This window comes from Lissotriton vulgaris, unplaced genomic scaffold (assembly GCF_964263255.1).
Source record: "Lissotriton vulgaris unplaced genomic scaffold, aLisVul1.2 SCAFFOLD_328, whole genome shotgun sequence".
In the NCBI taxonomy this organism is placed as follows: domain Eukaryota; kingdom Metazoa; phylum Chordata; class Amphibia; order Caudata; family Salamandridae; genus Lissotriton; species Lissotriton vulgaris.
Genome location: NW_028243607.1, coordinates 165,872 through 192,889, shown reverse-complemented (window position 1 = coordinate 192,889; position 27,018 = coordinate 165,872). Strand labels below are relative to the sequence as shown.

At 47.6% G+C, this 27,018-nt stretch overlaps 1 protein-coding gene across 1 annotated transcript in view; it reads left to right on the top strand.

Annotated features, from left to right (window-relative positions):
- LOC147668282 (E3 ubiquitin-protein ligase TRIM39-like) overlaps nucleotides 1-27,018 on the top strand; it is a 175,297-nt gene that overhangs the window by 29,992 nt on the left and 118,287 nt on the right. Inside the window, exon 2 of the mRNA XM_086948633.1 lies at nucleotides 13,306-13,401. Within this exon, the coding sequence (XP_086804759.1) occupies nucleotides 13,306-13,401 (96 nt within the window). The remainder of the gene's footprint in view (nucleotides 1-13,305; nucleotides 13,402-27,018) is intronic.

Sequence of the window (27,018 nt, the reverse complement as noted above, 5' to 3'; positions counted from 1 at the left end):
TCACTCGGGGACACCACCACATCCCTCGGGGACACCACCACATCACTCTGGGAGCACCACCACATCACTCGGGGACACCACCACATCACTCGGGGACACCACCACATCACTCGGAGACACCACCACATCACTCGGAGACACCACCACATCACTCGGTGACACCACCACATCACTCTGGGACACCACCACATCACTTCAATACACCACCACATCTCTCTAATACACCACCACATCACTCATCCCAACCACATCATCACTCAGCACCACAACAGCACTGTCCTTGTTTGCTACCAACAAGCATTGCCGTAGCCAATAGGACTTGCATTAGGAAAGTGTAAGCTATTGGCTTTGTGAATAACAATGCTATTAATTTAAATATTTTCAAAGCCAACACATATTAAAAAAATGTGTGATTTACAATACCAATAGCTCACAGTTTCCTAATGCGAGACCTATTGCATTGCAAACTCATTTTAAACAAGGTCACTCAATCGCTGAGTTTGTTCTCTATATTGTTGATGAAGATTCGCCAGTTGTGGGCATGAAGCGATAGCAGTTACAGCCTCAAGTTCGCAACATATATCTGTGTCTTGAGGTCCATAACAGAATGTGCCCATGCCGATCTTGCATCTCAAGAAGAGTTAATGTTGTGCCCCCTCATAACCACATTCATGGCGTCCCACTCATGTCCTCTGTTGGTTGCTGTACCATCCATCATTGGTCTTTAAAATATTGTGAGAGGTGCCTCCCTATAACCTCCCTGTAGGATACATCCCTCAATGCCTCCGTCTTTAGCCTCCACATCAGAACGGCAGGCATAGTCACCCCTCACTTGAAGGTCACCTTGAGTGGATTATGGTTGGAATATACTTGGAGGCCTGTACTAGGGGCCAATTCTCAGGGGTGCAAAAATATAATCTAGCCTAGTATGCAGGAGGCAAAATAGGAGTATCCCAATATCAACTGGGTGTCCTAAACGCCGGACATTATGAATATGAAGCGTAACCAGGGGCCAGACTGGTCATAGAGAGCCCCGAGCGTTCTCCCGGTGTGCCGGGAGTGCGGGGCTGGTTTTGGAGCAGTGCTGCAGTATCGGCCCCCTGTAACAAGAGCAGCCGCAGCAGTCCTAAAGCAGAAGAAGTGCTGCTTCTCGCTAGTAGCCCCCCCCCAACCAGAGCATCGCAGTCCAATGTTGAAAGTGTTTTGATGCGTGTATCCCCTGGGTACCAGGGAGTGGGGGGTGCTGATCTATCTAAAAGGGATTCCTAAACACAATTGAAATCCCCACACCATAACACTGGGGCTTGTGGGTTGTGCATTAAGGATGGAGACACCATGTCGAAGGAGTCACCTTGATGTGTGTTAAGTGTATAGATTGAAAACAAGAGGGGACGGCCATCCAGAAGTCCCTCTAGTTGTACATATCTACAGTCAGAATCAATCAGTGTCCTATGCTTCACAAATTAGGGACCCTAAATGCCACCTAAATCAAGGACCCTGGAGCGTAGACAAAGTACATAGTACCATAAGTGTGACCTCACCAGCGTTTGGAAAGGTAAAGATGTCTTCAAGGGAATTTATTTTGAAAGTATTTGATAATTCAAAGTAATTTAAAAAGGATAAATTAATATTCCTTATCAGCAATCAATTGAGCAAAGTGATATTCTGATTCAATACACAGCCTCTATTAGGTCAAGACATATAAACAACATATAAACAACAGACACAAGGTGTATTAGAAAAATATAGTTTTATCAAAGAGTCATTTGGATAAGTCGTTTCATATACAGATGAGTGAGAATACAAAAATACTTAGGCCTGTGGGTACACACATAAATAAATTAATAAGTGACTACACAGAACCTAAGAACACCTATCCCAAATCAAACTGAATAAAACAAGACAGGGATAAGATGAAAGGTCGACGTTTCAGTTTCCTAAAAAATAATTGCAGAAACCATCTTCAGGACTGATGTCAATTGGAATCTGTATAGAAAGATTGCAATCTCAATTCCTAACGCTGCCGGTCTAGGGTAGTTGCAGGACGGCCACAGTGTCGTACCAAGTTAGGGGCTGCTCCTATTTAACGTATCGTATAACTCCTCAGTGTTAGAAGTAGATTTTCAAAATTGTGCCGCAACCTGATGTACTGTAGTTCAATAATGAAAAAAATTTAAATTTAACTTCAGGTCGGAAGATATAATCTTCTGAAAACGTGGATTTATTTGTCAAGATGTTCAGCTACATCTAGTCGTGCCGCAAGATGGGAGTTATTTCGGGGCAGACTTCAATGGACACAGATGAATACTCTAATGGAACGAGTAGTGGTGAAGTGCAACGCAGCATACAACCAAGTTGAAGGCGAAGAGCGTTTGGCAACCTTATTAAGTTCTATGGTAGCAAGACGCATTCCCTGCAATATGTACATGTCAGCACTTGAGATATGCATAAATCCCATGTCGCCTAGCAGGTGTAGCCATCCCCCTAATGTTCCAGATTAACACAGTGAATATTGTAGACATTGGCAATAGAAAGGGTCTCAAAATTACCCAATACCATAGGATACATAGGGCCAGATGTAGCAAAATCAGAAATACCGACTCTTAATTACCGAATTTTACCGATTCGGTAATTAAGAGTAGGTATTTCTAATGTAGGTACCAATTTGGTAAATTTTACCGAATCGGTAAAAATCGGTATTTACCGATTCGGTAAATACCGATTCGGTATTTGCTATTGAATCCTATGGGCCTTGAAGCCCATAGGATTCAATATCAAATACTGATTTGGTATTTACCGAATCGGTAAATAACGAATTTTGCAAGGGTGCAGGGGGTGTCACTTTGACACCCTCTGGCACCCCTGTTTTAGGCTTGTGTGCCACATGGCACAGGTGTACATGCACAGATGTGCATGTACACCTGAATCAGTATTTTTACATGCAATTGTATTGCATGGTAAAATACCGATTTTCAAAGCCCTGTGTCAATGTTAAAATTGGTTCCTACATACCAAACATGCATTTTCGGTAATTTTACCGACCGGTATATTTACCGATTCGGTAAAATATACAGAATCAGTAATTTTACCGATTCTGTAATTTTACCGAATCGGTAAAATTACCGATTCGGTAAAATTACCGAAAATGCATGTTTTTTATCCCCCTACATCTCCATGGCCATTAGCGGTCTGTAACGGCCGAATTCGGCCATTACCGGCCGGTAAATGGCCAAAATCTCCCACCTACATCTGGCCCATAATGTCTTATATAAAACATTCACCCCACACTGCCACTCCCCCTGCCATTCAACTAGATAGTAAGAAACTCATAAAAACTGTAACATTACAAAACAAAACATCCATGCCCAGGCTTAGATACCTATAGTTATTGTACCAAAAAGACCCAAGTACAAAGAGCATACATGATGGAAATAAAAGTCCATTCAGAAACGTACCAAAGGTGGGGTCGAACTAAATGAAATCATACAAGTCAAAAAAGTATTTGCAGAAAGACTTCTGAGCCTGACCAAAGTGATCTAGATAGCATGCCCTGCCACTCACAGGCGTAATCGGTTCCGGCATCATACGTTACCGGACACACAAGTGTGTCCCAAGTGGGAGAGAAGGATGAGGAAGGGTCCTGACCGACCACGGACCGGCTCTCAAGGGTTTGGGATCTCCCTTCTGGAGAGCCCAATGGAGTAATCATAGATCCCACTTCTGAGGCAACTGATCTAGGAGCTCCAATCTTCGAGTAGGTGTTGGTAGCTAAGGGGTGAGAGTGATTGGAACTATGAGTTGAGACCTCAACAACGACTCACGCCCTCTCCTGGGCATCGTGTACATCTGTTGGGTGAGATTGGGTTCTCTGTAGGCGGCGTTTCAGGTTTCACTCGGACCAACTGATCTAACGGTTCAACAACAACAGATACTCTACTACCATATACCCACCTGGGCCCATAAACTCCTCACAATTGAATAAAACTGCTGGTGTCAAGTTTGTAAATTTTCATAAAGGTTTAGGATTAGTCTAAAATACCTCTATTAACCTTTAACTAACCCTTCACGGATCAAAAAGTTCTTTCCTCTGGCCGATGGACTATTAGTTGAACTAATTGATGGTGATAATTAACACAATTCTAACTTTTCTATATTTGGAGTAAATAACCACAGACTCAGGAAAGTTTTAAATCTTTATCTAACTCAATTCATGTAAACCACTTCCAAAATACAGTACAGTCACCATCATTCATTGAAGAGAAAATTCAATTTGTTAGACACCAAGCATAAACTTTGGACTCATACAATGATCAATTCAGAAAGGGAGAGGACAGAGTGAAAAGTACATCTGCAAAGATTAACGAGAAATTATAATTACCAATGATGGTGTGAAAGACCAACCCCCTGGCCAAAGGGCTGGTAAGGGTCCCCCGGGATAGGTCAGGCGACAAAGACTTCAGGACAGGATTCAGGACAGGATAGTTGACCTCTCTAGAAAACCGAAGATTGCGCCGCACCCCTCTCTGACACTCTCTTCCTCCTTAAGATTCTTTTGATCTAACCCAATTAAATTAGGATAGAAAGTTCTGCTTCAGGCACTGCATTCGATTCTTCATCAGCATCTCACAGCATTTCTCCCAGCATCAGCATCTCCCACAGCATCTACGCCACGCAAAGCATCTAATTCTCATCATCTCTTGTGCTAACTAACCAACTAAAGATACCTTAATTATACCTTTCGTTCTGCATTTTCCACCCACTAAATACAAACTATGATTGGTCAGGCAAGGGGGAAGCTCCATCACACCATGCTTACATGACAATAAATTCTATTCAACTATTGTTCTCAACCCCATCCCCTTAATTTGTATTCATAATTTTCAGTTCTCATATGCATTCCTGTTTCTTTGCAACATTTTATTAACATTCTAAATGCAAGTCTTCATCATTGAACTCTTCACGGTCCGTTCTCAGGGAGTAACACTTTTATTCTGGCTCTCATTCAAAGTTTCAGTCATCGTTCCAGGCTCCTTTTCAGTGGGCATGCGCAGTCTTTCCCTTACTCAGCTCACTTCAGTTATACAATAGAGCGACCCAAATTCGCACTAGTGTTAAAGTCAGAAAGACAAATATTAATTTCACAAATGAAGTGGTTGTACTGTATACCACCCACCTCTACTCTATTCCCCTTTACTTATTAATACTTTTTCCACATTAGCGTCAGTAGGATAACTTGTTTTCATTTCAGCTAAGCAGATGCCATGCACGTGAGTCTTCAAGACTCCATTTTAGTGCCTTCTGCTCATGCGCAAGAATTTTCCCCCAAGCATTACTCGTCATCCTACAAAGATGTAGTTGTTGCATGCGCAGTAAAGATTTCCTGTTAAAAGCATTTTAGTCCTTCGCTCATGTTATCCATGTAAGTAAACACATAAGCAAGCTTCAATAACCCACTTGTGGCGAGCATTAGTTTTACACAAAACAATTGTAATAACTTGTTAATGAGTTAAAGGAGCGGATTGCTTTCAAGCAAGTCTCTTTTCTACGAGTTCTTGCTCTATCAATCCCTCTCTGATAGCAGTTTGAGCCATCACAAAATTACCCATCCCTAACCAGATGCCAAGTGTCAGCATTTCTCATTCCCATTTTCCTCTTCTTCTTTCTTATTTTCATCCTTGTTTTCTAAATCTTTCATCTTTTTGTATATCCTCCCTTTCATTTCCTCCATCTGTACTTCCTCGTATTCCCTCTTTCTTTTCTTTCCTTTCCCATCCACTTTGTATTTTCTTCCCTTTCCTTTGCTTCTACAACATTTACACCAAATCATTATTGTTAAAACTATTATTATTATACCAACTTATAGAAGAATTATTTGACCTAAAATACTTTTCCCTAAATCAGAAAACCAAGTCCCTTTTGAAGAAATTTCTTTGTTATTCTCTTCCATACATTGTCAACCTCCAGTGGTTTCAAGTCTTCATAACGTTTTGTGATATTGTTAATATACCCTCTGATTTCCTTACTTTTATCAGGAATGTAAGTGCAACAATGTTGAACTTTTAGCATTCTACAGACCTCTTTTGCTAATAAAATATCAAGCACATGTCGATTTTGTAAAATCATAGACCTAATTGCAACCATTTGTTTTTATAATCAAGAAATCCCCAGCAGTATCAGTCGAGAGACAATCAACTACTGTCGACAATTTACAAATTCTATGTGAATTCTGAATGACTCCCACTGAATGTATTAATGCACCAAATATATCACCTACTATTTCAGAAAAACTAGCTCTCTTTTCCGTGTTAGTCCATTAGTGTTTTCATTGTTTCCAGTGATTCTTTTTACATGAAACATTTTTGGAAATACTATCCCAAAGTAGCAGCTTCCGTACCACCGTGCAGGCAACTTATAATAAGCATTATTCCCACACAAGTAGTAAACCCCAGGAAATACTGGATCAGTTCCCCCTTTTAGTCCCCTACCTCCCAAAATTAGGAAGTCATCTTCACATTCACTGGAACCAATAAATACATTATTATAATCTGTCTTTAACCTATGGAGGCAGGTTTTCCCTATCTTCACAAAGTCTAGGGACATTGCAGCATGAGCCTTGCCAGTTGTGTAAATTCCCTCTTTCCCAGCCCATGGTGGTACATAAGCTTTGTGTTCAGCAGCTTTCTTTTTTAAATCCAGCCTTCTTCCCTGAACTAAATTAAAAAACGCTTTCTCTTCTTCACTTAATATACATGTTAGATTATTCTCACGTGCCTTTACTATATCTATTGATTTCATTGTTAAGAAAAATTCACCCATGAACTGTGCATCTTGGCTACTAAGTACTGGATTCATATTCTTTCGGATAGGACATTTTGGAAATACTACATCTAAGTTTTAATATTAATACTGAAGTTTTCCGGTTTTATAAAACAGATTTGCTAAAACACTACATGATATACCATATGTTAAAGGTAAATGGCGGTATGTAACTGCCGCTGACACTGATGTTGGTAATTTCATACATACATAACAAGCACTAATCTCCATTGTATCTACATATTGAAACAATAATTTTGTACAAACATTTAAAGACGTATCATTATCTAATACTGTGTGATGTAAATCTGTCTCATCTGCTGCTTCTAATTCTACTTCATCTCTCTTCATAGTAGCTGCTTTCTCATTAGTAACTATATCATTCTGCTTATTTGTTATCATATAATAAGGCACCACCACTGTTAAAAATAGCCATACTGAGATCACTAACAAAATACTACATATGCAAGCTCTAGAACATCTTTGTTTTAAACCTCGTTCCGGTTGCTCAGTGATTTCATTTTTCGCCATTTTATTCTAAGAAGATATTTTTTCTTTCTTTACTTGGAAATTCAAAATCTTGTTTTTAAGGTGGCCTCAATTTTCTTTCATCAATCTGTGTAGCATCTACTTCTTCTGAGTTCTCACTGGTCTAAAGTTTCAAATTCTTCTAATATTACATAGGTTCCCTCAGGGGCCTTGTATTTGTTGTTCAAAATTCTCAGTCTTGAGCTTCTTCGTGTGTTTCTCACAATTGACTGTTTAGATACCGACTGAGTTTGACTAGTAACTTCATGCACTTGCTCTGGTCTTTCTCTTGTTTTTCTCAGATAGTATCTCAATCTTTTCACTCTACCTGGTCCGGTCCTCGGATGCTTGATTCCGTTCTGGGAAGGACATGGCTTTTGTAGTTCGGACTGGACTGTTCCCATGGGGCACAGGGTCAGAGCTGATTTGCATATCGCCATTGTCTAACCCAGGGTGGTGTGGAGTGCAAAAAAACGATGGATTTGGGCCCAGATCTTTGGACTGGGTTGAATGTGTGACATTGATCCACATTCGGTCCATCACCTGTTTTGTTTGCAATTGCCACCATAAGTGCGCTGGGGATGCTCAGACGTGGGTCCCAGGCACTCCACACCACTTGGAGTCAAGCTAGCCGGGCTGATGAGAGGTGTTACCTCGAAACCGGTCCGGTCCTCGGATGCTTGATTCCGTTCTGGGAAGGACATGGCTTTTGTAGTTCGGACTGGACTGTTCCCATGGGGCACAGGGTCAGAGCTGATTTGCATATCGCCATTGACTAGCCCAGGGTGGTGTGGAGTGCAAAAAAACGATGGATTTGGGCCCAGATCTTTGGACTGGGTTGAATGTGTGACATTGATCCACATTCGGTCCATCACCTGTTTTGTTTGCAATTGCCGCCATAAGTGCGCTGGGGATGCTCAGACGTGGGTCCCAGGCACTCCACACCACTTGGAGTCAAGCTAGCCGGGCTGATGAGAGGTGTTACCTCGAAACAGGTCCGGTCCTCGGATGCTTGATTCCGTTCTGGGAAGGACATGGCTTTTGTAGTTCGGACTGGACTGTTCCCATGGGGCACAGGGTCAGAGCTGATTTGCATATCGCCATTGTCTAACCCAGGGTGGTGTGGAGTGCAAAAAAACGATGGATTTGGGCCCAGATCTTTGGACTGGGTTGAATGTGTGACATTGATCCACATTCGGTCCATCACCTGTTTTGTTTGCAATTGCCGCCATAACTGCGCTGGGGATGCTCAGACTTGGGTCCCAGGCACTCCACACCACTTGGAGTCAAGCTAGCCGGGCTGATGAGAGGTGTTACCTCGAAACCGGTCCGGTCCTCGGATGCTTGATTCCGTTCTAGGAAGGACATGGCTTTTGTAGTTCGGACTGGACTGTTCCCATGGGGCACAGGATCAGAGCTGATTTGCATATCGCCATTGTCTAACCCAGGGTGGTGTGGAGTGCAAAAAAACGATGGATTTGGGCCCAGATCTTTGGACTGGGTTGAATGTGTGACATTGATCCACATTCGGTCCATCACCTGTTTTGTTTGCAATTGCCGCCATAAGTGCGCTGGGGATGCTCAGACGTGGGTCCCAGGCACTCCACACCACTTGGAGTCAAGCTAGCCGGGCTGATGAGAGGTGTTACCTCGAAACCGGTCCAGTCCTCGGATGCTTGATTCCGTTCTGGGAAGGACATGGCTTTTGTAGTTCGGACTGGACGGTTCCCATGGGGCACAGGGTCAGAGCTGATTTGCATATCGCCATTGTCTAACCCAGGGTGGTGTGGAGTGCAAAAAAACGATGGATTTGGGCCCAGATCCTTGGACTGGGTTGAATGTGTGACATTGATCCACATTCGGTCCATCACCTGTTTTGTTTGCAATTGCCGCCATAAGTGCGCTGGGGATGCTCAGACGTGGGTCCCAGGCACTCCACACCACTTGGAGTCAAGCTAGCCGGGCTGATGAGAGGTGTTACCTCGAAACCGGTCCGGTCCTCGGATGCTTGATTCCGTTCTGGGAAGGACATGGCTTTTGTAGTTCGGACTGGACTGTTCCCATAGGGCACAGGGTCAGAGCTGATTTGCATATCGCCATTGTCTAACCCAGGGTGGTGTGGAGTGCAAAAAAACGATGGATTTGGGCCCAGATCTTTGGACTGGGTTGAATGTGTGACATTGATCCACAACCTGTTTTGTTTGCACTCTACCTGGCCAGTTATCACCCTTTCTGACCCTTTTAACCTGAACTGCACTTTCACCCTCTCCGTATTTTTCTAAAGTTCTTTTATTTTCACTATGTCTAGCCACAATCTGTTCCTCTTCTGAATCACTCTCTACTTGTTCCTCTTCAGATTAAGTATGGGCGAATTTTGCGAATCAGCGGTACGGTAATTTGTGCGAAATCGCAAAATAATCAGCGAATTTGCGGATTTTCCCGCGAAATCGTGGATTTTTTTGCGATTTGCACCATACTTAACTGGAGTACTTTCTACTGGCTAATCAGTAAGTGTTACCTCGTTGGGTAAATGTATCGTGCTTTTCCTACACTACAGCTGCGTAAAGGCCCAGAAGAGTGGCAAGTCACCACGTGTGTCTGTGACTTTGCCACCGCGCCCATAGGCGCCGAGGTCCCTCGAGTGAGCTGTCCATCACAGTGGGGGAAAGGGCCGGAAGAGGTTGCATAGCCTAGTGTGTGTGGGGCCGGGCTTCTGTGCGAGTTCACATGCCTGTTGTTTATAAAGGGTCAGAGTCCGATCAGAGCAGCAGATTAGGAGAAAGCAGTAAGTGCTACCTCGTTGGGTAAATCTATCCTGCTTTTCCTACACTACAGCTGCGTAAAGGCCCAGAAGAGTGGCAAGTCACCACGTGTGTCTGTGACTTTGCCATCTCGCCCATAGGCGCCGAGGTCCCTCGAGTGAGCTGTCCATCACAGTGGGGGAAAGGGCGGGAAGAGGTTGCATAGCCTACTGTGTGTGGGGCCGGGCTACTGTGCGAGTTCACATGCCAAGGGTCAGAGTCCGATCAGAGCAGCAGATTAGGAGAAAGCAGTAAGTGCTATCTCGTTGGGTAAATCTATCCTGCTTTTCCTACACTACAGCTGCGTAAAGGCCCAGAAAAATGGCAAGTCACCACGTGTGTCTGTGACTTTGCCACCGCGCCCATAGGCACCGAGGTCCCTCGAGTGAGCTGTCCATCACAGTAGGCGAAAGGGCGGGAAGAGGTTGCATAGCCTAGTGTGTGTGGTGCTGGGATTCTGTGCGAGTTCACATGCCTCTTTTTTATAAAGGGTCAGAGTCCGATCAGAGCAGCAGATTATGAGAAAGCAGTAAGTGCTACCTCATTGGGTAAATCTATCCTGCTTTTCCTACACTACAGCTAGGTAAAGGCTCAGAAGAGTGGCAAGTCACCATGTGTGTCTGTGACTTTCTCACCGTGCCCAGACGCGCAGAGGTCCCTCGAGTGAGCTGTCCATCACAGTGGGGGAATGGGCGGGGAGAGGTTGCATAGCCTAGAGTGTGTGGGCTCGGGCTTCTGTGCGAGTTCCCATGTCTCTTGTTTATAAAGTGTCAGAGTCCGATCAGAGCAGCACATTAGGAGAAAGCTGTAAGTGCTACCTCGTTGGGTAAATCTATCCTGCTTTTCCTACACTACAGCTGCATAAAGGCCCAGAAGAGTGGCAAGTCACCACGTGTGTCTGTGACTTTGCCACCGTGCCCATAGGTGCCGAGGTCCCTCGAGTGATCTGTCCATCACAGTGGGGGAAAGGGCGGGAAGAGGTTGCATAGCCTAGTGTGTGTGGGACCGGGCTTCTGTGCGAGTTCACATGCCTCTCGTTTAAAAAGTGTCAGAGACCAAATGAGGAGAAAGCAGTAAGTGCTGGTCTCTGGAAGTACAGGGGGATTGTGCTCGAGAAACTCGTAGAAGCCTATACCCCCATCACGGATTACAGCTAATTGTAGACAGTAGATCTGGGGACAAAGCACACCTGCCTAGCATCGACCGTGCTCACTAGATTCTTGGGCTGATTATAATGCGTTACTGAATTTGAGCTTCAACTCGGGCACCTGCTTTATTTATTTGTAAATGCTTCCTGCTGAGGTTTAATTTTAGTGACAGGAGCCTCGTTGCCTAATTGTAACTATTCTCTGACCCTGCTTCGAGGATCAGAGCAGGGTCAGAGAATAGTTGCAAGTAGGCAACGAGGCGCCGCTCAGGAAGCACTTACAGGGTTACAGCAGGTGCCCAAGTTGAAGTTAATTTCTTTGTAACCATTTTGTAAATGGTTACAAAGAAATTAGCTTCAACTTGGGCACCTGCTTTAACCCTGTAAGTGCTTCCTGAGCAAAATTTGTCCCGTTCGCGGATTCGTGGATTTTGCCGCAATTTCGCGCGGATCGCGAAATTGCGCAAAATCCACAAGCGGAACGAATTTTACGCCCAGGGTTAGTTCAGATCTTATTCCATCCGCCTGAACCTGTTCTTCTTCCTCTATCTGGTCCTGTTCCGGTCTTATTTCAAATTGTTCTTCTCCTTCCGCCCGAACTTGTTCTTCTTCTCCTAACTGGTCCTGTTCAGGTCTTACTACAATTTGTTATTCTGCTGCCTGAACGTGTTCTTCTTTTCCTGTCTGTCCCTGCTCAGGTCTTTGAATAGATTTGTTCACCTCTGCCTGAGTGTATTCTTCTTTCCCTGTATGGTCCTGCTCAGGGTTTCGAGTAACTTTATTCCCTTCTTCCTGAGCGTGTTCTTCTACATCTATCTGATCCTCACTATTTTCCTGTCTCTCTGATCTGGTTCTTCTTATTGTTTGAATACAAACTTCAGGTATGTCAATCACTGGTATCCATTCCCCCTGACTTGCCCTTGATGCTGAGGCATGGTACATGCAATGGTGAAGGGTATAGCAAGGTGATCAGTCCAGCTGAGGACCGAAAGGTGGTAGGTTCAGTTGAGGGATATAGGTGTCTAACAGAGGATATTAGGAGATGCTAATAGAATGAGGCCTGGTGTGTTGTCTGTATGTTGAGTTAGTGATGCATTGTTTTATTTCCAGTGGGTTGAGAAGTGTGTAGAAGGCTTCCTTCATGTATTTTGTGTTGGTGTTGAGGGGGAGGTTGAAATCTCAAAGAAATTTGAGGTGGCTGCGTTTGATGGAGGCAGGGGTGATGATGTCGGAGTTTGAAAGAATTAGGTATGGTAGAGTTGCTAAGAGCAAGGGTCAGAGGGTCCTGTGTATGACCACAAGCCTCCCCAGTCCATTCTTGAGCGTGTGATCTATGTGTTGGAAGTGTCTAATGTCAGGGATGATGTCATCCAGGATGTGCATGAAGGAGGGCATGAACCATGCTGAAGGGGGAAACTAATGGGTATCACTGCACAATATGCATTAATGAGCATCAATTAGGACATTCAAAGATAATGTACTTTTTTCATGCCTAGGGTCCCAAAAAACGTTTTATTTTTATTACTGGAATATGGTCGCCATACACGGTCACTGCACTTATAAAAACTTGTTAGCTTGGATATTTTCACTTGGTTATGTGCTGCTCTCGGTTATTTGATAATGTCTCTAGGAACAGAGTTTGCTCTTCAAAGTAATGCCAAATCTAAACGTTTCCATGCAGTTAGATGTAAAGTGTGCACAGTGTCTTTATCAAGTGCCAGTAATAAAGTTTGTAGGGATTCTGGTGCGAGGTCCTACTAGGCAAGAACAGGTCCAAAGAAGGTATACAGTTGTTTGTGTATTTGTCTGTGATACATAGGGCTGGTGCTTAGAATCCTGATAAGTGTGATTGGTACTTACAATCTGGATATGTGTGGCTGGTACTTACAACATTAATGTATGACTGGTACGTACAATCAAGGCACAGGTGACAGGTACTATAGTGACTCTTTATTGTAAGTAAGACAGCACTCTACAGATCTACACTTATTTCTTGCAATCCCATCTCTGCAGGTAAAACTTCAAGAGTGGCTGCGTCTTCTGAAGAAAGAGGAGGAATATATTCTGGAGTCTAAAGTCAAGGAAGAGGAACAATATAAAACCATGAGGGTGAGTGGCTGCAGTGAGTGTCTCTGTGTGTCTACATATGTCTGTGCCCATGTCTGTGTGTGGCCCCTTAAAGTTCACACACAGAGACTGATGAGTCACCCTACAGACTGGGTCATGATCCTCACCAAATAAATATACTGATAGGAGTCACCGTGTTTGCATATTAGGGCTGAAATCGGCCAAGGACTCATCCAAAAAATATATAAAAACAAGAATTACTCTTCTGATATTAAGGTAGTACTTACATAGTTACGTGTTGTGTGTTAGAGTATGTGTGCACATGTGTGATATATCTGGCTGGTAACATGTACCAGTGTGTGTGCACGTGTGTGCATGTTCACGCTTAGGTGTACATGTCCTAGAGTTGTTTGTGGGAGTTCATGCATGTCTGTACATCTTTATGTTTGTATTTTTATGTGGGCATGGATAAATGTTTGTGTGTGTCTGCATATGCATGTATGGATTTTGAGCCATAGATTATGCAAGTACATGTGCTCATTTGTGTGTATGTGTGTTTGAGGGTTGTGTATGCATTAGTCTGGATTTATTGGCTGTGAGTTTGTACATGCATATATGAATGCCTGTCCATGAGTTTGCTTATCTCATGATCTGGTGATATTTGTGAATGTGCAAATATATGTGCATCAGTATGAGTGTGTGTGCGCCTGTGAACTTGTGTGTGCATAGATCTGGAGTCAGTGAGATTATACATGCACCTTTGTCTGAGTATGTGTAGATATGGGTGTGCCTATGTGAGAGTGTGCATTTGTGGGTTTGTGTATACACTGTCAGGAGAAATGTATATGTGAATGTACACATGTGTCTATAGATATGTATGTGAGTGCAATGTGTGCATCTCTATGAGCCTGTGCCTCTGTGATTTTGTTCATGCATGGGTCTGTAGTTTACATCTGTGAGATTTTATGGTTTAGTTCTTTTAATTAAACATTGCAGGAAGCAAGTTTGTGTTAAACGGGCTATGCAAAGCCCACCATAGAGAATGAAAAATGCATTGTTATTACAAAAATCAACAAATAACTGGTGGAATCCCTCCTACCACCCCAAGAAAAGAGAGAAAAGAAAGAGGAGGACACCCAAAGAGAACCACCCTCACACTCCCTCTGTCCATTCCTTCGGAGCGGTGTCGCAACAAGAGGAGTGTCATTCATGAAGCCATGAGGCCAGGTCAGCCTAAGTGGAGGAGTCTGGTGCAGTCAGGCGCAGGAGGCATAAGTATCTCGGGCAAGACAATTCCCAAAATTCCAGTGTAAGCAGGGCAAGGAATGGCTGCCAGAGACCGCTAAAGGAGGAGCCCTTCCCAGCTAAGGTAAGAGATTTTTTCCAAACCCAGTATGTGCCACAATCGCTCATGCCACCCAGTATGTGCAGGAATGTGAGGTGTCCTCCAATGAACCAATATGTTCTGAATGGCTGTGCCCAGTGCTATGGCAATCTGTTTCCCTCGCCTAGATTTCAGGGGGTAGGTAAGCGGATTAGATACCCCTAATAGGACATATGCGGGGAGTCTAGAAAGTTCAGTATCAAGGTATTAAGTCGACATTGTCAAGTATTTGCGTCCAGTAAGTCTGGAGGTGTTCGCAATCCTAGAGAAGGTGAACCAGTGTACCCCTCTTCAACAGCCAGGATTCAGTTTCGCTTTAGCCTGGTTTAACCTCTCTGGGGTGTAGTACCAGTAATAGACAAGCTTAGTGAATGTCTCAGTGAGGCCTACATATGTTGCTCTGTGGCGTGCTCTATAACAGGCACCTTCCCATTCCTCAGGACTAGATCCCTCTCCCAACGTGCACGACCCACATGGTAAGTGTGGGTATATCAAGACAAGAGCATCTTGTACAGGTTGGAGATCAGCTTCTTGTCCGAAATCCTTGTGATGAGCCACCGTTCATAGGGAGTGAGAAGCTGAGACGCCTGTGTGCGATTGCCAAGGTACATAGCCCAATGTCGCACTTGTAAGTAGTGCATGCGTTCAGATTCTGGGAGGCCATGAGCAGCTCTGAGCTGCAAGAGGGGATAATTTCCCCTTTAGCAAAAAGAGGCCTAAAGCTTGGCATCCGGACTCTCTCCACAACGAAAAGGACTGCAAACCTATCCCGAGGCTAAAATCTGGGTTATTAAACAGTGATGTTAGTGGAGAAGGGAAAGACTTTAGGTTGTGGTGTATGTTGGTCCGATCCCAAACCACGAGGGTTATGCGTGTCACCTGTGAAGCGTATAAGTTGGGGGGGCGGTGGGGCTTTGGAAGAAAGGGAATTTTTATGAGGGTTGTGCCTGCGAATGCACAGTCTTGGAAGAGCCAGTGTTTCTCGGATTCAGCACAGCTCCATTCGACCAAGTGTTGAACCTGTGCAGTGTTATAGTAGAGCGTGAGGTTCGGGAGCCCAAGACCTCCTTTGTCGGGGGGGGAGAAATCTGACTAACCTTTTCATTCTCGGTTTGCGCCCTTGCCAGATAAATTGAGAGAGTTCCGATTGCACCTTGTGTAGCCAACCGGGTGGGGGTGGTATGGGGAGCGTCTGATAAAGGTACCCAATTTTGGGAACAATAGTTATTTTAATAGCCGCAACGCGGCCCAGTCTCGAAAACTGATAGTGTTTCCATCTCCACAGCTCAGTGCATATGTGAGTGTGGAGGCGAGAGTAGTTAGCCATCCTCATGGCCTGTAGAGTCTGGGCCAATTGGATACCCAAGTAAGGGACAACATTGTCCGACCATTGCAGGGGGTGTCAGGCTTGAAGTTTTTCCTCCTCCTGGGGTGACAGTGAGAGATTCAACGTGATAGATTTTGTCAGGTTCACCCTAAACCCAGAGTGTTCGCAAAAGGGTCCAGTTACTCTAGAAATGTCCCTAATGCTATCCCTGGGTTCGCTAGGGTGACTAGCACATCATCTGCATAGAGACTTATTGTGTGGATGTCCCCTCCAAAGCTGATGCCAGTGATCTGGGGATGATCCCTGGCTCTCTGTGCAATGGGCTCCATGTAGAGGGTGAAAAGCAAGGGCAACAAGGGGAACACTTGCCTCGTGCCTCTACTGATGGGAAATGGCGTGGATGTGTGCCCATTAATCCGGACAATAGCTGTGGGAAATCAGTAGCAGTTAAAAATGTGTCTCTATCCTTTCCCCCAGGCTGACACGAGTCAATACCTGTTCAAGATAGGGCAGGCGGACCCGATCGAAGGCCTTCTCTGCATCTATGGTGAGGAGCATATAGTCCCAAGGGATGCGGGAGGCCTTCTCTAAGAGGTGTGTGACACGTTTGGTGTTGTCGCTCGTTTGCCGCTGAGGAATGAATCCAGCCTGATCGGGGTCCACAAGCCCCGGCATATAGGGGGCAAGCTGGCTGCCCAAAATCCCAGTATAGAGCTTCAGAGCTACGTTCAGAAGCGAAATAGGTCGGTATGACCCGCATTCTGTCTTGTCTTTCCCCGGCTTAGGGATAACTGCTATCACCGCTTCCCACATGGAGGTGGGTGATTGCCCTTGGAGCTTCGAAAGAGTTAAAGAGCCAGGTGAGCAGGGGAGTAGGTGTTGAGCAGAACTGCTTATAGAAGGCCGCTGTGTAGCCATCTGGGCCGGATGATTTGCCCAGCTTCAAGCGAGCAATGGCTGCTATGACTTCCTCTGGTCTGATCTCCCTCTCTATATGGGCTGCCTGTTCTGGCATCAGGGTGGGAAGTTGAGCCTGTACTAGGTATGCATCTATATCCGCCCTACAAGCGCTGTTCATCATTAGGTTGAGCATAAAAATTGTGAAAAACCTCTGCGATAGCAGCGTCGCCTAAGTAGGATAGGCCTGCGCAGTCCCTAATCTCCTGCACCCCTTCACATTGTCGCACCTGCCTGAGCCTATTTGCGAGTAGTTGCCCACATTTGTCCCCGTTAGTATAATAAGAATGCCACAAGCGCATCGCAGCATATTCCGCCTTGTCACGGTCGAGCAGTACAAAAGGGGGTGGTGATGGACAGAGCATCTGAATCAATCAAACACTCACACCCAGTCAAAAGATCTGGGTTTAATCCATCACCGTTCTTAAGCCCACTCTGCCACCCCAGTTCAGACATGGCTATATGCAAATCAGTCTGACCCTGTGCCTCATGGGAACAGTCCAGCCCGAACTGCCAAGCCATGTCTTCCCTGGACCGGAAACAAGCTTCCGAGGACCGGTTTCTGGCATTCCAGCCGTCTTCAGCCCGGCTTGCTTGAATCCAGTGGCAAAGTGAGCAAGGGACTCATGTCTGAGCATACCCTGCCACACTTATGGTGGCCAAAAGCGGTACAAAAGGGGGTGGTGATGGACGGAGCATCTGAATCAATCAAACACTCACACCCAGTCAAAAGATCTGGGTTTAATCCATCACCGTTCTTTAGCCCACACTGCCACCCCAGTTCAGACATGGCTATATGCAAATCAGTCTGACCCTGTGCCTCATGGGAACAGTCCAGCCTGAACTGCCAAGCCATGTCTTCCCTGGACCGGAAACAAGCTTCCGAGGACCGGTTTCTGGCATTCCAGCCGTCTTCAGCCCGGCTTGCTTGAATCCAGTGGCAAAGTGAGCAAGGGACTCATGTCTGAGCATACCCTGCCACACTTATGGTGGCCAAAAGCGGTACAAAAGGGGGTGGTGATGGACGGAGCATCTGAATCAATCAAACACTCACACCCAGTCAAAAGATCTGGGTTTAATCCATCACCATTCTTTAGCCCACACTGCCACCCCAGTTCAGACATGGCTATATGCAAATCAGTCTGACCCTGTGCCTCATGGGAACAGTCCAGCCCGAACTGCCAAGCCATGTCTTCCCTGGACCGGAAACAAGCTTCGAGGACCGGTTTCTGGCATTCCAGCCGTCTTCAGCCCGGCTTGCTTGAATCCAGTGGCAAAGTGAGCAAGGGACTCACGTCTGAGCATACCCTGCCACACTTATGGTGGCCAAAAGTGGTACAAAAGGGGGTGGTGATGGACGGAGCATCTGAATCAATCAAACACTCACACCCAGTCAAAAGATCTGGGTTTAATCCATTACCGTTCTTTAGCCCACTCTGCCACCCCAGTTCAGACATGGCTTTATGCAAATCAGTCTGACCCTGTGCCTCATGGGAACGGTCCAGCCCGAACTGCCAAGCCATGTCTTCCGTGGACCGGAAACAAGCTTCCGAGCACCAGTTTCTGGCATTCCAGCCGTCTTCAGCCCGGCTTGCTTGAATCCAGTGGCAAAGTGAGCAAGGGACTCACGTCTGAGCATACCCTGCCACACTTATGGTGGCCAAAAGTGGTACAAAAGGGGGTGGTGATGGACAGAGCATCTGAATCAATCAAACACTCACACCCAGTCAAAGTCACGGTCGAGGGCGGCCAATTGCGCCCGAGCTGCTTTCAACTGTCTCCATATGTGGGGGGGCCCCAGTGCGCTTGTGCATCTGCTCTAATTCTCTTACCCTCTGTGTCAGTTCTCCTCTCTTCGCTGTGCGTTCCGCGTTGTCTGCGAAAGAGATGGCAATGACTTCTCCCCGGATTACTGTTTAAAAGGCCTCCCATCAGATGGAGAGAGCTGTGTTGGGGCTGTCGTTGTGTAATAGATAGTCCTCTAGCGCATGCTATATCTGGGCAACTGTGTCCAGTCGGTGTAGCAGGGTATCTCGGAAGCGCCAATGCCTGGTCGGGCGTCAGATCTGGGGAAGAGCCAGTGTGACTACCACTGGGGCGTGATTAGACAGAGCCGCCACCAGTTTATCGGTGGAGGGCGTGAAATCCCGGAGAGCATTCAAACCCAAAAAGTAATTGTAGCAGAGAGAGCCTGCCGACTGAAGGGGGGACTCCTGTTGTGGACTAGTGGGTCACTGACATGACTGCCCCTCCCTCTTTTCCTTCACATCAGAACGAATGGAAACCGGACACCGAGTCAAGCTGGACAGAAAACGCTGACGAAAACCAGGAGGGCTCCTTTAATTGGGCGTATGTTGAGGATGAGGACACACCCCTAAATGACGTGTACTCGGCGGGATTGGTTAAAACACAGGAAATACAGAGACCGGCGTGTGACGACACCGGGAGAGCGCGTTTGTCGAGTCCCAGGAGAGTCAGAAGGAGAAGCATTGCAGGATACCCATGTGTACATACCTGTATCAATACATGTTTCACGGTGCCCCAATCACACCCGGTTTTCCCAGGGGAACTGTATATAACTGGTCCTCCTTTCTTTCCACGCATGTCCTACGGTGGAGTAACCGAGGAGGAAGAGTGGGCAACCGAGGACCCCAAGAAAGAAAGCAGAAGATCCCAAAGAAATACAAGAGGAGTCAACCCAGCTATACTGGCCAGAGAAAGACTCTCACAAAGGAAAAATAAAACTTTCATAAAAATAAAACCCTACGTACCAAGGTCTGGTCTCCATGCCCTTACTTCACCCCCTTCACCCCTGCATCAGTAATCTAAACTGGTATATGTTTTGTGTGCGTTAGAGTAATATGAGAATTTGAGTGTTCTAGGGTGGTGTTGTCTCCACAGGTCTGTAAGTCCGAAATCATGTAGTCTGGCGAGTCCAGAGGGTGAAAGGGCGCCAACCTGGCTTGTGCGCTGTGCTGTGCTGATCTATCTAAATCATTATCTATCTAAATCATTATCGAAAACCAAGCTGAGCTCTCCCCCTGTCAATATGTGACGTTCCTGACTTGCCATAGCTGCAGCAAGAGCCTCGTGTAAGAATCGTTCCTGAACCTCATTAGGAGCGTAGATGGACCCCACTGTGAACGAGAGGCTTCCAATGGTGAATTGGAAGGTGAGAAGCCTGCCTTTTATCTCAACCCCTTTCTGCACTGTCATCCTGTGGAAGGACCTGGGAACTAAGATAGCTACCACTGCTTTCTTGGTGGGTTTGGAAGAAAAGAATTGTGTCGGGTAGGCGCAAGACCTTAGTCGGTGACAGTCCTTGAGAAGCAAGCGTGTCTTTGAAGGAGGCAAATATCCGCCCGTACTCTCCAGGTTGAAAAAGGAGTGTCCTGCGTTTGATGGGGTTGTTGAGCCCTCTTACATTAAGAGTGAGAACCTTAACTGAAGATGGTGGCATTTAGTATCTCAAAGGGAGAGTAGCGCCACTTATCAGCATCAGAGGAGCGAGAATCCAGGTGGAGCCTGTACTGGCTGTCCTTCAACGCCAGCGCAGGATCATGGAAGCAAAGGCCCCTCAAGGACCAGGTACCCCTAAAGGAAGGAGAACAGAAGAAAGGAATAAGTAAAGAGGAGAAGAATGGAGCAGAAACCCACAAAAAATTAAATAGGAAAAACAAGGCACAGAGAGTGCCAAAACAAGTCTCCAGTTCGATCATTAGTCAGTCATCCAAGGATGAACAGAAAAGAAGTCTACTGGGTTGTTGTTTGACTGATGGAAGTCCAAGCCCCCTCACCCCCAACCCGCCAAGCATCAGTATAAGGATACACCATGGTAGCCAGACTCAATCACGTAGTTGATGTCTTGTCCAAGGCTTCTGGCAGAGCTTCAAGGGCGGCCTGTTGCTCCTTCTTGACCACCAGTTGGTCTGGTCTCTGGACACAACGTCGCCTTTGCTGTTGCCTCCATTTCGGTCGACTATCGTTGGACCCATGGTCTGAGTGTTCCCCCTCACCTGTGTCCTCCGGGATAGTGATTCCCAGCACTTTGCTTGCTTCCGATAGAGATCGAAGGTGATACAGCTTGCCTTCATCACGGAATACCAGGCGAAACGGGTGCCCCCAGGAATAGGGGGCCTCTGTCATAGGCCAGAAGGTTTTACGTTTCTGGAGTGTAATGGCCGCAAGTTCTTGATAGAGGACGGGCGATTCATTGCGGAAGGGGATCGGGTGGAGCGATCTAGCTTTGTGTAAAATTTCTTCCTTGGTGTGGAAATCCTGCACGCATACTAAAATGTCCGCCGGGGTGCCGTCGCTGCCCTTGGAGCGCCCACTCGATGTGCTCGGTCCAGTTTAAGGTCAGAGTCCAGTCGGTTGCCCAGGATGTGGTTGAAGAGTTCGCGCACATATTTAAAGATGTTGCCGGCTTCTTGGTTTGCACTCACTCACCAGATTCTGATTTGTGGCAACAGCGGTTTTCAAGGTCCTCCAAGTGGGATTGAACATCTACTTGCTGCTCATGTATGCAGATTACTTCATGTTGCATGGCGGCCAGTTTAGTGTCCCGGCCGTCGCCCCTGTCCTCCAGGGATGCCACCCTCTTCCCTAAGTCGTCCACATCCTTAGGAATATCCTTAATCTCTGCTGTGAGATCACGTTTCACGGTCTGGAGATCGTACCGTAGAGCAGCGAACAAGGATTCCAGAAAAGCCCGCTTCACAGGAGTGTCCGTGGAGGTGGCCATCTGTGTAGCTCTGTCCCGCCTTCCGACATCTGCTGGTCCGCTGCTCTGCGCATGGGCAAAGAGATCTTTGAGAAATGTCTCTCTTGTGGCTGATTTGTCCATCCTGCTCCGGATTGAGGTCATGCTAAGGTCTTCCTATGTAGTCGGCACAAGCCGCTACTGACCAGGCTGCGCGGCAGGTCACTGCAGTGTGATATCCCTCAGAAGCGGGGCTGCAGAGTCTCCTCATATGCGGTCCAGCTCAACCCCACTCCCCATGCGTGTTGCTGCAGGATGGCAGGCGACAGCCTGGAGGACAGTCAACAGTGCTCCGGGACTTCCCCGCCCACCAAACGAGGGCGCTTCAAGGCACGGTCCAGCAAGTACCAATGGGGAGATGGGGGAATAGGTCCAGCCGCCTGTCCCTGCACACAGTCCTTCCCGGCTTGGAAACAGAGTTGCACAGAGGGGGAGCCAGGACAAGCACCCGCAGCTGCGCGGCGGCAGCCACCGGGTGTAGGGTTCCTACAGGGAGACAGCTCCAGCCTCCGTGCCGGGGGCGGCGGCAAGGGGACGACGTCAGCACCCGGCCACTGGCTGCCCCATGCAGAGTATTGGAGGGGGCCTGGCCTAATAAGTCCAAAAAGCGTGGTGGGCAGTGTCTTTCTCTGTGGGTGCGGGATAGGGACAGCCGCTGGCAGGCGGTGCGCAGGCTAGTTTGCCGCGAGGCCCAGTGTGGCCTAGGCGCTCCCAGGAAGGTTCCAGGAAAGCAAAGCCACAGCGGGGGCCGGGAGCTAAAGGCGACTCACCGCAGCCCCTCCCGGGGATCAGCTCCACCAAACCGAGGGCAGAGGTGCCCCCCGATATCGCACTCTACGCTCCGCTGGATCCCCGGCCCTGATGCTTATCGGCTGTGAGCTCCAGGTCCGTGCAGGAGGGCTGTCGCTCTGTACAAAATGGCGTCCGTTGCTTCATCGCTAATCACTGCTGCCTCCTCTCTCTGCTCAGAACAGCGAGCAGGGCCCCCGGCCTGCTCAACAAGCCCACCAAGGCAGCAACACTTCGCAATGCGGGACCAAGACTTCAGCCCCGTGATCACGGCCGCGCTGCTGTCCACCGCTCTCACCACCTCGCCGCTCTGGCCCGGCCCGGCACCAGAGGCTTGTGCACAGCTACAGGGGCCTTCGTGGTTTCACCCGGTGAGTCGTCTAGTGTGCCAGGGTGTCAAAATCTGCAGTTCCACCGCCTCTTGTATAATTCGGGCCTGGGCTGGTGCTATAAAAACAGCGGGCGGAGGAGAGAAGGTGAAACACGTCTCAACTCTCCACCATCTTGGCCACGCCCCTAATCTGTAAGATTTTAAATGCATCTGCATGTGAGTTTGTGCACGAATGGGTGTGTCTGTGACTCTGTGAGCCTGTGTATGCATGGAGTTAAGATTTCCCTCTGTGAGTTTGTACAAGCATGTGTACGTCAGTGTGCACATTAATGTGTGCATCTGTATGATTGTGCACCTCTGTGGGTGTGTGTATGCATGTATCTGGGGTTATCTATCCATCCAATAGACTGCATAAGCCTGGTGTAAGACACTTCTTAAACCAAGGTTTTGGAAGTGTAATCATGGTATTGCATATACAACATTGAACCACAGAGTATCTGACAGAATTAATCTGGGTAATAAATCGTGCATGGAAGCTCCAAAATGTTGTTGATTAATTTTAACCCACAAATATTTAATTTGTTTGAAACCAAATACCCGCTTATCTTAACACGTTTCGGGAGATGTACATTCCCTTCTTCAGGACATATGCATTTCTAATTCTAGACATGGAATGGCCACAGCTCAGCTTCAGCCACTGACCTTGGACATTCTCTGTTCTGCTCAAATTTCATTGCAAGGTTTTCCTGCAACAGTCTCATTAATTGGCAACAGCTGTCCTTTTCATATTTTATTCCCTTCATTAAACATCTCTTGCATGGATGGGCTATAGCTGATTGGAATGACCCAGGTGAACTAAGTGAACTAGAGCACTTGGCTCTGCCACAAACTGTAAGAAAGGGCAGGCCAGTAACGTGGAAGCCCCATCAGCTATGGTGCATATTTATCACCACTGTGACACTGCCACTGGTGGCAATATTTAGGTGTTTAACAGGGGTGTCTGTAGTGATAAACTTAACAAGGGTTTAATTGTCATAAACATTTCTTGATATGCGAAACTCTACCACAGTGTTTGTGAAGTGTTTCTCCTAAAGTACACTCTTTATTCTGTAGTGGTTGACACCTCACTTGTTGTTATGCAGCCCGATAGTATTCTCACCTAAGAGTCAGTTCTTTGCTGTGAAACACTGTGCCCCAGCTCATAGCCCACAACCAGGCGCTAATGATCTTGTTGGTTGAGGTTTGTTGCCTCTGGTGTCCTGGGTCTTTCCTAACTGAGCCAAGGACATCCCTTTCTAGACTTCACTCCCAGGATAGCAACTACAAGGTCGAGCAATCAATGGCTTCTGACGGAAGTAGAGGGTGGGGCAAGCGCTCAGAAATCAACAGTCAATCAACAAACACAACAATGTTCAATAAGGGGGGCGTGGTGTGACAAAATGGCTGACCACACATATTAGGACCTAGTTTCACTGGCTTTAACCACATTTCTGCAACATCCTGGGTCATTGGGGATTTTAAATGTGGGTTCTACCCTCCTGTGCGTTTGTAGGTCGAGGACTGCGTTGCACTGCGTAGCAGTGTGGGCGGAGCTCTGATATTTAATGTTTCTTAGTTAGGGGGCTTGAACCCGCCCCTCTTCTCCATTGGCTGGCCTCGTAAATGCTGGCCAGCCATTGGAGGAGAGGGGCGTCACTCCCTTTAAGCCCCGTCTTTTCCTGATTCGGGGGCATGTTTTTTAGGTTCTTTCTATCTGTGACGTCTTCAGTCACTCAAACCTAAAAAAACACGCCCCCAGTCTGAAAGGACGGGGCTTGGGCGGGGCCCGGCCTGTTTCTGGCTCTATTCTTCGGGCCTGTCCGCCTCTAGCCCCAGCGGGGCTGCCAAACAGTATCTACCCTTCACTTGTGTTCATAAAGCCGAGTCCTAAAACAGTTTTACCTGCTTGAACCCAGGACTGGCTTCGGGCGGGCCTTGTATCGGGGGCCACTTGCATCTGTACCCCAGTATTTTACTTTTGAGCACCCGAACAGCGACGCTCCCACTGCCCCCATCGCAGGCTGCTGATTGGACTTTCCTTGAGCCCAGAAGCCCCCATTGGAGGGGTGGTGGAGTGAAGTCTCACTGTAAGAAATCTCAGCAGTCGGGTGACCCCCCCCTCCCTTTTCTCCTCCCCGTTCAGACCTGCTTTGTAACATCTCACTCTGAGGCTGAGCACACAAGTACCGTCGACTATATAATCCATGTGTCAGTGTTAGGAGGGGTGTGTGGGGGTCCGGAGGTCAGCGCACTGCCTTTTGGGAGTTGTCGTTTTCATGAACATTGTAAGTATCCGATTTAAAATGTCATCATTCGCGCTGCCGCCGGCTATATGCGTCACGCATGGCTGAAGGTGTCACGCATGGCACGGCCCTCCCCGCCACAATGCCTGATTGCAGTGAACCTCCTTGAACCCCAGATGTTCACCCCTGGGGCACCTGGAGCATGGGATGTGGGTTTTGTGCAAGGGGCACCTCTTGTGTGTTCTGTGTTCGCGGGTCTTTAGGTGTCGTGTCCTGGCTGCTCATGCGCCTCGCCCCTTCTAGACGCACTTTGTGCTGCCTTGGTGCACAGCGTCATCCCTGCAAAGGGTCTGGCAGATTGTAGTATGTTCAAGGTGTTGCACGGCGCAGAGAGGGCGTGTGCTTGGAGACGGCTGCTAGGAGTATGGGTATAGGCGCTACAAGGAAAACACGTATATTTACAGAATTGCATGTAAATAATAAAATACACAATGGCCCTAATTATACCGGCTTTGGAAGGGCGAGAGGAGAATCCGCCCCACAGAAAAACTGATGTGTGTGCCCATTCCCCGGAGAGGGGTGGGGGGTGGAAGCAGGCATCTGCGGGCACCGAGAGGCCCAGGACACAATACACAGGGTTGTTACAGGAGTCACCTTGTGTGAGTGTGACACAGCTCCCCTTGTGGGTCGCACGACGCTTCCCTGCTGTGTTGACTTTAGTTCTAGAAGCCTCTGTACTTGGCATGGCCTGTTGGCACTGTGAGCTGGCACTGCACCTGGGGCGTGCCTCGGATTGCACTTATGTCTGCAGAGTGATTCTCTTAGGCACTGCACATGTGTGTGAGCTGGGCGAGTGTGCGTTCTGAGGATGGGTGTGAGCTGGGTGAGTGTGCGTGGTCAGGATGGGTGTGAGCTGGGTGAGTGTACATGGTCAGGATGGGTGTGAGCTGGGTTAGTGTGTGTGGTCAGGATGGGTGTGAGCTGGGTGAGTGTTCGTGGTCAGGATGGGTGTGAACTGGGTGAGTGTGCGTGGTCAGGATGGGTGTGAGCTGGGCGAGTGTGTGTGTTGAGGATGGGTGTGAGCTGGGTGAGTGTGCGTGGTCTGGATGGGTGTGAGCTGGGCGAGTGTGCGTGCTGAGGATGGGTGTGAGCTGGGTGAGTGTGCGTGGTCAGGATGGGTGTGAGCTGGGTGAGTGTGCGTGCTGAGGATGGACGTGAGCTGGGTGAATTCTACTTAATGGGTACAGTGCTCTCCACAACGCACCCGCTTCTTCTAGCAAGGCCAGGAGGGACTTCCCTCACCAGCCGTTGCACATGCACTCAGGCCTTGTTTCTCTATGAGGCTTTGCAGAGGAGGAGATATCACGGTCAGGCATGGTGGTCAGGAAAACCTTTGTAGGCCCTCCTTTGCTCTGCTCAGTCTCGGAGACACTCTGGGCATTCACTGTGGCCAAATACACCAGCTCTAGCTCAAGGGCAGCGTTGGGCCCCACGCTGTTACTTCCGCCGGCAGAGGATTCAATGTTTTGCCCCCCGGGCACCGATCACAAACTTCGCTCCCTGCTGTCAGGGATATGCTCGCTGATCAACCGACCTCTTCAGGGAAGCTCCGCCGTCACCACTACCAGCCGCTCCTGGGCCGCAACAGCCCCTCGAAAACCAGCCCTCACATTCGGCACAGGTCTCTGCAGTCCACAGGCAGCGTGCCTCTCCCCCAGCCGGCGCTCTTCTTCAGGCCGCCATCTTGCTCGCACACCGCCTTGGCTGCCACAGTCTCGCCACAGTCTCGCCACCACCACTCGGCAGGATATGCAGTCGGCAGCTTTA